This window comes from Chrysochloris asiatica, unplaced genomic scaffold, assembly GCF_000296735.1.
Source record: "Chrysochloris asiatica unplaced genomic scaffold, ChrAsi1.0 scaffold00278, whole genome shotgun sequence".
Lineage (NCBI taxonomy): Eukaryota > Metazoa > Chordata > Mammalia > Afrosoricida > Chrysochloridae > Chrysochloris > Chrysochloris asiatica.
The window spans coordinates 2,407,343-2,418,083 of record NW_006408796.1 but is presented as its reverse complement, the minus strand read 5'-3'; the positions used below and the strand labels follow the sequence as shown (position 1 = coordinate 2,418,083).

Sequence of the window (10,741 nt, the reverse complement as noted above, 5' to 3'; positions counted from 1 at the left end):
AGTGCACCTTGGACTTCTTCCTTCAGTATCATTGGCGCTTGATCATATGCTACGGTTGAACATCAACCATTTCCTTTTGGTACAGTGACTGCATATTCCTTCCATCTTCTTTTGATGCTTTCTGCATCATTCAGTTCTAACTTGGACTTTCATTGATGTAATCTGAATGCCCATAAACAGCTTCTCTGGGCATCAGGCCATTCTCCTGGGGCTGGGGCTCCCAAAGGCTCTGCTTGTCTTTAGGTGTTGTTGTTGTTGTTGTTAAGTGCTGTCAAGTCAATGAGTCCGACCCATAGCGACCGTATATAGGTTTTCTGAGGAGCGACTTGCGAGCTTGAACTGCTGACCTTGCAGTTCAAAAGGCTTTGCAGTCTGGCACATTAACCCACAGCACCACACCAGGACTCCTGTCTTTAGTTAAGTCATTTCATCTTGATGAACTGCAAGCAGCTTCCTTGGTAATGCCCCACATCTGCTTCACTGCAGAAGAGACAGATCAACACTCAAATTGTTAGGTTAGCCCAGCACCTTAGCAATGTTCAGGTGCCCGAGGGAAGAGAGAACACACCTGTCCAGAAGTTCCTATCCCTCAAAATGAGAGAGAGACACAGAGAGATGGGATGGGGACAGAGGGAAGGAGTGAAGAGATCCTCTTTAGTCATTCACATTTACCTAATCCTGATAAAGAACAGGAAGCTGGTTGGGAGGCTCAGGGTCATGGTTTCATGGGTCATCCTGGTCAAATGGCCTAATGACATGCTTAGTGCTTCTGTTCTATCTCCTAGTGTTGTGTAGGGACTGTGGTATTAAAAAGTTGTCAATGACCATCCAAGGCCCAGGAATTTGTGTGTATTGGCCTGGAGCAACAGAGGACAAATGGACTGGTGACCAGGAAGACATGGGATGTGTCCACGGCAGTTAACAACATGGACTGTGTGGTTCATTATCTTCATGAACAACTGCCTCCTCCGCTACGATGGTGCCCGAATACTGTTAGAGCATTGTGATCAAAGATGCTACAGAAGGATCCTGATCAACAGGGGGGTCATGCCGAACAGAATTTCATATGCTCGTAAGCACCAGACTTTCTGGAGCCCTGGGGGCTGGACGAACTCCTGAAACTATTGTTCTAAGATCATCTTTAAACCTAGAACCAAAAATATTCCCTGACATTTTCTTAAATACGACAATAGTTTAATTAGAAAAAAACCAAACCGAAACCTGCCGTAAGCATGTTTAAGAATTCTCCATATAGGATCACGGTGATGACAGTAATCTTGAGAAAACAGAAAATGGGAGCAGAATTGGAAGAATGCCATCCATTCATGTCCCTAAATGGCACATGTAGAAACTCTACAATTGGTGATGTTTTGCAGAGTACACGCTCAACAACAAAAGCAATTTAATTTTTGTTAGTTTATTTGAATAAATAAAGAGTAAAACTCTCCTGAAATAGTTACATGTTTCTTCTCACTCACCACGGAAAACAATGAAAATATGCGTGACTTTCTATTGTGACCTTAACATGTCTTTAGCATGCCACCTTCCTGCAGCTGAAATTTTTGGAACATCCTATTAAGATGATTAAAAAGTCTTTCATTCTGGGAGAGTCTATCTAGAGTAATGCTGTCACAAAAAAAAAAAAAAGAAGCAGAATTCAAATACATAGCACGTGACTAGCACTCTAGAATACAGATGGAGAATCATGTGATATTTCCTTAAATAAACAGAAGGATGACATCTCGTAATTCAAATAAACCAGCGGCTTATGAAAGGAAGTACATCGGTGACAGGGAGTAGTTTACTGAGGGCACCAGCCAGCAAACGGTGTGACTTTGTTCTCCTCACTGCGTTCCTTACCCAGAGCTTTGGAAAGCTGCAACCATTAAGGTATTCAAAACGGACCACTCCATTTGAGACTTTTATTGGGCCCTTAAAATGAAAATTCAACTGACAACCGTTTATGGAGGCAAATATTTTCACTCCCGTTCAAAGTCCGTAAGCAAATCAGGCTTTGTGTTTCCAGGGCTGGCTGTGGGGATCCTGGCGGTTGCTAGGGTGTCGGGAGAGCGACTTGGCTCTGCAGATCACCACACACACATACACACACTGTTTAGAACACGGTGGTCTGTACCTGATAAGCACACACTGGTTGTCGTGACGTTTCCACAGGCAGCGGTAACACTCGTTGGCGATGGCGAAGATGTGAGGGGAGGTGTCCCCCAGATGATGTCTGCTGTACTGCTCCATGGTGGTGCGTTCATACAGGTCGGGGATCATCTTGTAGGGATTCACAGAGACAATGATGGAACCGATGTAGGTCTGCAAGCACATGGGATTGGGGTTACACACACAGATTGGGGAGTCATGAGGAAGGGCCTCACCTGTGCCCACGGTGGGACGCAGCTCAGTGTTGCTTATTTTACCTTGTGTCACACCGATCCCTGTGCCCACTCTGGGAAGGGCAGGGGACCCACTGAAGATGACAACCCAACACAGCATCCACCAAATCCATTTGCTGGGCACTAAGGAGTTCCGGTGTGGCACTACGGGTTAATGTACTATACTTGAACCGCAAGGTCGGTGGTTCAAACCCACCAGCTGCTTCTCAGAAACCCTATACAGAGTCGCTATGGGTTGTAACTAACTCAACGGCACTTAACAACTACAAGGGAAAGATAAGTTCTGTCCCACCTACTCCACTGCTGTTTATAAGAAATGAAGGAAGCCAATGAAAGGGAACCCTGAGAAAAGACAGTAGAGAAAGCTGGGCCCAAACTTCTGTCCCAGGGACCTACCTAACTCTCCTCAGTACAAAGAACAGTTCCAGCAACTTCTGCATTGGGATGAAATAGCAAGGTCAAAGTGACAAGACCACTTTTGAAACTACAGTAAACCTGGGTAAGCCGGAACCATTGTAAGGCAGAACACTGTCAGATGAGGAAAACTCAAGTATTTCCCACTAAGCGCCATCAAGTCGGTTCCAACTCATGGTGACCTTGTGTAGGATTTCCGACGAGCAGCTGGTTTAGTTTGAACCGTTGACCTTGCGATTCAAATGACCCTTTGAGTCCACTAATAGAGAGTGACAGAAAAACTGTGAAGACAATACTCTGTCAAAGGTGGAAAACTCTTGAGACCTGGAAAACAATGGGGTCCTATCAAGTGTGGCTTTCTCGGGTTTCACTTCTCTTCAGAAATGTCAAACACATTCTCCCTCCACAGGGACCTAAACTACAATTACACTAGCAAACGCTGGAACTGTGTAAGGCAGAAACCTGTCAGAAAAGGAAAACACAAAACTGAAATGAGGTCAGACTTTTAGAAGAGACAGGAACAGTAAGCACCCTGTCAAAAGCGGAAAGTTGGCAACAGCTGGGAGAGCAAGGCAGTCCCGCTGAGCTCCGGCTTTCAGAAGGCTCACTGTATTTGCTTGTATTTCAGCAAGAAAGTTCTAAGCACGTTTGCCCACTGGATTTCCAGATGCCGACAGAACTGATGAAGCCAAGGAGAAGGTAACTGTGAAGTACAATTTCACACCACCACCACCACCACCTGCCAGACAGCTCCCCAGATTTATGGGGCCGACCTTAAAGGTTGCCAGTAACCCCATCAGGTTTTCAGTATGGCCACACTTGTTTCATGGACTCCTGGGGTGGCACTGTAGGATTGGCACTGGACTGTGAGCCACAAGGTTGGCAGTTCAAATCCACCAGCAGTTCCTCAGAAACCAGATAGGAGTCCTGGTGTGATGCTGTAGGATAAAGTACGGGATTGCAAGGTCAGTTTGAACCACAAGATTGTCAGTTCAAACTCAACCAGCCGCTCCTTGGAAACCCTATGTGTTGGTCACTATGCACCGGAATAGACTTGCCGCCACTCAACAACACTGGCTTCAGGTGAGGAAGTTGTTGAGGTATACTGTGGTGTTGTGTGCTGCTGAGTTGATCCTGACTCAGAGAAACCCCATGTGACAGCGCCACTGCCCCAGAGGGATTCCTAGGTGGGGATCTTAACAGGAGCAGATCTCACTAGGTTTTTCCCCCAAGGATCGTGGATTCAAACCACCGATCTTCCAGTTAGCGGTCTATTACTTAACCATTGCATCCCCTTGGCCCCTTAGCTGAGGCCAAGAGAGAATAAATAATTCATGTATGGCTACAAAGCCTATGCTGTTGTTCTGAAGTGCTTTTGAGTCGGTTGCGACCCTGTTTAGGGTTTCCAAGGAGCACCCTGGTAAGCTTGAATCACCACCCTTGTAGTTTAAATGGCTTTGCAGTCGGGTGCATTAACCCACAGCGCCACACCAGGACTCCACAAAGCCTGTAAATGGTAGAAAATATCGACTAGACATGAGCTGCTAGAAGAAGGAGCACATGTGTCTTAGAAGATGTACAATCAGAATGTTCCTTAGAAGTGCAGAGGGTAAGACTACATCTCACTTGCTTTTTTTTTTTTTTTTAATTTAATGCTTTATTGTGAATTATGTGATAGTTCTCATGGGAGGACATCAGCTTCACATCGATCCCATCGCACATGGTTTCCTTACCAGGGTCACAATCCCCTCCATGTATCATTGACCAACCGAAGGGTAACACCCCGCAAGCCTGCCCCCATCCGCACACTGCCCATCTCTCTCTCTCTCTCTCTCTCTCCAGGTCCAAAGTCTCCAGCCGCTCTATCTCCCCACATCATTGTCTCTGCCTCCATCCCAGGCATCACTGCTTCTCTGGGTAGAGTTCCATTCTCTGCTCTTCTCTTCCAATGGTCCCAGGGACCTCCGTTCCTAGACTGTAAGGTTAATCACTCCCCTCCCTTTGCCCCAAAATGATATCTCACATATTTTGAACATGTATCAGGAGGGACCAGTCCCTGGAGAAGGACATCATACTTGGTTAAGTGGAGAGTCAGGGAAAAAAAGGAAGAACTCCAAAGAGATGGATTGGCACAGAGGCAGCCACAAAGAGCTCAAACGTTAACAACTATAAACCTGGCGGTGGATCGGGCAGTGTTTTCCTCTGGAACCAACTTGATAGTACCTAACAACACCAACAAAGTGGCTGAAGGAGATTTGAACCCTAGGCACCTGAATTCAAGACCTTTCTCCTCACAGTCACTGATGACACAGAGAAAGAAAACCAAGAAAAATGACTCCGGAAGGCCGAACGTCCTGAGAACATCTGTAGTGTATTAAAGCGAATTAGAATCATTTATATTCACAGTAACTGCCCAGGACCATTAGGGAACAGATCATGTGTTTAGTATAATTCTGTTCTCAAATGTAAGGTCTATAATATGCTTTAGAAATGCTTTCAGCCAAAAGAGATTAAAACCAAAAAAAGATGTGGTATTTTCATGGGCATTTATGTTCAGTTCCCTGGGAACCTTGACTTTCTGGAAAGTTCTATTAGAGAGCACTGCAGGGGAGGTTTGGACAGAAACAAAGATGGAAACTGCAGGCAAAGAGAGTCACGCCATTCTGTGACCACAATATTCTAGAATCTTCTTTCATGTCACTGCTTGAGGCTGTGGGTTGACGGTAAAGGTGCCACACTTGTCTTCTGCCCTATATGTAAGGAGGCACGGTCACACTGTGGGTAAGCACTGGACCACGAAGCACATGTTAGCCACTTTATGGGAGAAAGATGAGGCTTTCTTGCTCACGTAAAGATTTTAAGCCACAGGAAAGCTACACACTGTTACTATGAGTAGGAACCAGCTTGACAGTACCTAATAACAAAAACATTATTGTAAGGAGCCTCAGAGGCACAGTAGTTGAAGTGCTGGCCTGCTAACCAAAAGACTAGTGGTTCAAACCCACCAGCCGCTCCACAGGAGAAAGACATGTGGTGCTGTAAGATCAACACTGGACCACAAGGTTGGTTTGAACCACAGGTTGGCAGTTCAAACTCACTAGCTGCTCCTCAAGAGGGATGGGAAATGCCTGGTCTGGTCCTCCCAAGGCATCCATAATTTCAGTCATTATACTATGTTAATAATTTTTTATGGCCCGTGAGTGATGTTATAAATATCCAAATGGCCCTTGGCAGAAAAAAGGTCCCCCACCCCTGCTGTATTGCATCAGACAAATCTGCTGCACAAGACTGCTTTAAAGTGTTGAAGAGCAAAGATTTCAGCTTGAGGACTAAGGTGCACCTGACCCAAGCCTTGGTATTTTCAATAACCTCATATGCATGCGAAAGCTGGACAGTGAATAAGGAAGATCGTAGAAGAATCGATGCCTTTGAATTACGGTGTTGGAGGAGAGTATTGAAAGTACCATGGCCACAGTGCCCACTGAAAGACAGGATGACCAGACTTTGTCTCTCATACTTTGGACATATTGTCAGGATGGACCTGTCTCTGGAGAAGGATATCATGTTTGGTAAAGTGGAGGCTCAGGAAAAAAGAGGAAGAAGATCCCCAATGAGATGGATTGGCAGAGTGGCAGCATCAATGGGCTCAAGCATGGCAACAATTGTGAGGTTGGCCCAGGACAGGGCAGTGTTTTGTTCTGTTGTGCGTAGTGTTGCTATGAGTAGGTACAGACTCGATGGCACCTAACAACGACAACCCTGCTATACAGGGTCACTATGAGTTGGAACTGACTCAAGGGCACTTAACAACAACAACAACATTACAAAGGCAGATTCCCCTGGGTCCTTCTCCTGCAGAGATGCTGGGTAGGTCTGACCTGGCCAGCAGCTAAGTCAGTACCAGGCCAGCAGGCTCCTGAGGAAGCTCAAAGCCCTTCACAGCGGGCAGTCAGCACTAAGGTAGCCCACAGACCAGTGTGGCAAACATGTGCTCCCTGTGAATGGGCCTCACTAATGTCACAGAATGAACTGTGTTCCCTCAAAGTATGTGACCCGGTCAAAATGATGTCATAGGGCAATTTTTACAGGATGATGCCCTGTGATGTAACAGACCAAGAAGAAACCTTTCATCTTATCAGAACCCGGATCAGATATAAGGGAGTTCTCCCCAGGGGTGTGACCTGCATTGTCTTTGATCCCACAAAGATGAAAGGGGAGAGGAATGAGCTGAAGGAGGGAGGAAAGAAGAAGGAAAAGGAAGACAGAGAGAAAGGAGAGCCAGGAGTGGAGTTTGTCTTTTGGGTCCGGAGCCTCTGAACTGTGAAGCTCGGAGGTCCAGGGGAAGACCAAGATGTGAGCAGATGCTAAGAGGAGATAAAGAGCTTTGTCCAGAGCTGGCAAAGGTTTTAGAAAGCCTTTCCTTAAAACGGCCACTTTGAATTTGGACTTCACTTGTTGTTAGGTGCTATTGAGTCAGTACTGACTATGCACAATAGAACGAAACACTGCCCGGTCCTGGGCCAACCCCAAACTTGTTGCCACGCTTGAGCCCACTGATTCTGCCACTTTGCCAATCCATCTCCCTGGGGGTTCTAGAGCCTCCTAACTGTGAGAGAATCAATTTCTGTTTGGTAAAGTCACCCCTTGTGGTCTTTGTTTTATAACTAAGACACTAACCAATCAAAGTTGGTGTGGTGTGAGAGTAAATCAACTTCCTTAGATTTGGGGGTATCTTACCACCTGCCCTTCACGGTGACACTTCTTCATGCCCCTGGATGCGTTTTGAGATCATTAAAGACAACATGCGCTGAATTCCTCACTTTCAGAACCATCTGTGTCACACACAGAGCGATCATACCAAAGTATGACCAGCCGGCACCAGCTTTTCAAAGATGAAGCGTGTACTCGTATGTCTCTAAAAACGTATGGTTACGGTTATAATCCTTTCCTATTGGTGTCTGGGGCTTCCAACTCACAAAATTACAAAACGCACCTTCTAAAAGATCTTGCCTGTAGTTTGCTGTTGTTCTGAAGTGCTGCTGAGTAGATATTTAACTCATAATGACATCATGTGACAGAGTACCGCTGCCCCCATTGGGTTTTCTAGGCTTTAAACTTGAATCCACTGGGTGGGTTTGAATTGGAACCTACCTGTCAGCAGTTCAGCACTCATCTGCTGCACCACCAGGACCCCGTCCATACAGTTTGAATTAAATACTGTAAACAATGAGGAATACATATGCGCCTCTAACAGAGCCCGGTTCTGTCCAGACCCTCCACACACATTCATGGTTCCTTCTACTTATCCCCATTCTCCAAGGACCCCAAAAAAGATTTTCAGACTTTACAGAACGTGTCTAAAAATTAATGAACTCAAGTATATTCTCAAATTAGACATAATTCCTTCCCCGTTCCCTTGAGGATGTCAGTGCAAAACAGAAGACGTGACTCTTCTCTAGGTGCAGTGAGAGATTTAAACACATGCACAGTTGTTAGGGGACATAAGAAGCCCTGGTGGTGCAGTGGGTTAAGCGTTTGGCGGCCAGTCAGAAGGTCGGCGGTTCAAACCCCCCAGTTACTCTGCAGGCGAAAAAGGAGACACAGAGATTTCCAGGAAGCCCTGAGGAGAACGCCTACTTTGCGCCCTGTCATAGTAGAGGGTTTGGCCATTGGTTAAGGGTAACAAGAAGCATCGTGCGTCATGCTGTGGGGATTGAGTGTACCTTCCAAAAACATGTGCTGAAGGCCTGGGCCCAGGATCTGCACCAGTCATCCTGCTTGGAAAAAAGGTTTTTCTTTTGTTTTATTAATGAGGCCAAACTAGAGTGAGGTGGCTTCAAACCCATATCCCTTCTGAGTTATCAAAAGAGTCCGGCAGGCAGAGACAGACACGGCAGATGCTACTAGAAACTGAAGCAGACAAGTAAGGACCCTCCCCATAGAGCCAAGTCCTGAAGGGGCACTTCTGGCTTCCAGATGGTAAGCAAATTAATTGTGTGGTTTAAAGCCATGAAGCTATATATTTTGTTACAGCAGCACTGGATACTCCTTTTCCTTACCTTAGTAAGAAGTTTGAGGCTACCCACCCTTCAAATATACAAAGTAAACAAAAATGTTCCAGTGATGAAGTATGGACCACTCACAGTTAAAATAATACACGCATACAGTCCAGCTCACAGTGAAGTTCAAATAGGAGAACTCCATCGTACCTAACAGGTGATTATATCCGAGCCATGCTTATAACAGGAAATGAAGTTTTAAAGAGGAAAAAGTAAAGCATACATAGAATGTTACTTGGTTAGGCAGGAGACTTTAGATCCGTTTTCCATTCAACAATTCATTCCCACTTTGTTTCATTTCATTGACTGCAATCTTCAGAATGCAAATCTCTCCCGGGGTTTCCTGTTTCCATTCTTCCATGTTTTCCTAACCCTTCTGAACTTTGTTCCTGGTAACTGGTGCCCCTTTTGATCTCAAATAGCTGATGCTTCTGGGGACTGGTACCTCCCAGTGTTTCCATTCATCTTATAGACTTGTCTATTGTTTGTTGAAAACCACGGGAGTTAAGTTCAGTTCCAAACTGGGAGATTGCCTATAACCGATGTTTATTTTTTTGTTTTTTTAAGATTATAGAGAAACTTATCTCATGAACAGTTCAAACGTATCCCCCTAAAGTAACTTCATTTACTGTTGCTGTCTCGCACCATCAAGTCAGTTCCGCCTAAGGTTCTAAAGCAGATCTTTGTGGGAACTGAGCGCCTCATCCTTCTCCAAAGGAGTGGCTGGTGGGTTTAAATGGCAGATTTTGTGGTTTGTAATCCAGCGCTTGTCTTATAGTGCCATCAGCATTCCAACTTTACTCAGTTGTTGTTGATAAGTGCCATGCAACTGGTTTAAACTCATAGCAACGTTATATCGGGTTTCTAAGGAGCAGTGGGTGGGTTTGAACCGCTGACCTTGTGGTTTGCAGTCCATTGCTTATCCTACAGTGCCATACCGACTCCACATAAATTAGGCTTTTAGAACACAATGCAAACGCAAAACTTTTACCATTTCACCTTCTCACTTATGACATAAGTCATTTTGCTTTAAAGGCTGTTGAGTTTCCTGAAACATAAGAATGAAGAATACTCTGACTTGTCTCAGGATTTTACACAATTAACTCCACATGCTTCCAACATGGCTTTAAATGGCATTTCCCAAGGTTGTGGGGGAAGCGACAATCCTGCCTGCTGTTTACACATTACCACACTCCCTCGTTTGCTGCTGGATAACCCTGTGATGTGGCCAGAGGACAAAACAAAGGACAACCAGACAGCTAGCAAGGGACACACAGAGGGACAAGCGGGGTTTGATGAGTGGGCCACGTAGTGGATCTGCAGAGAATGTCCTTACCATTTACTCTCCTTGGGTCCAGAATCATCCCAGACTCTTTGTGAAGCCCCAGCAACATTGGGCAACATCTCAGCATCCTGTACTCTGCACTCAGCCATTTCCTTCCAGCTGTGCAACCCTGAGCTTGACTGGATTTCCACAAAGTACTCCTCCCTCCTCTCCTCAAGGATCTCCATCCTGGACCCAGAAACTTCTGAAACTGCCAAGTTCTCCTGCTTGTTACCACTCTTCCCCACTTCCCATGCACGACCTCCTTTGTCCCCACAGGAGGGATGTGTGAGAAAAGAGTTTCCATGACTCTGATAAAGGAGACAAGACAGCTTTGATACACACAATGGACTGTTCATTACACAGCACTGAAGAATAATAGTGAATCTGTGCAACACCTCACAGCGTGGATGAACCCAGAGGGCATTATGCTGAGTGAAATTAGTCAATCACAAATGGACAAATACTATCTGAGACCATTATTGTAAAAAGTTAATATTCTTGCTAAAAGAAGAATTCTATGATGGTTACCAGGGGTGGGA

General features: G+C 45.4%; 1 protein-coding gene across 1 annotated transcript in view; it reads right to left on the bottom strand.

The window, feature by feature from the left end:
* Window positions 1-10,741, bottom strand: part of LOC102818097 (myosin-10-like) — a 93,868-nt gene that overhangs the window by 10,950 nt on the left and 72,177 nt on the right. The window contains exon 4 of the mRNA XM_006874442.1: window positions 2,135-2,322. Coding sequence (XP_006874504.1) covers window positions 2,135-2,322 — 188 coding nt within the window. The remainder of the gene's footprint in view (window positions 1-2,134; window positions 2,323-10,741) is intronic.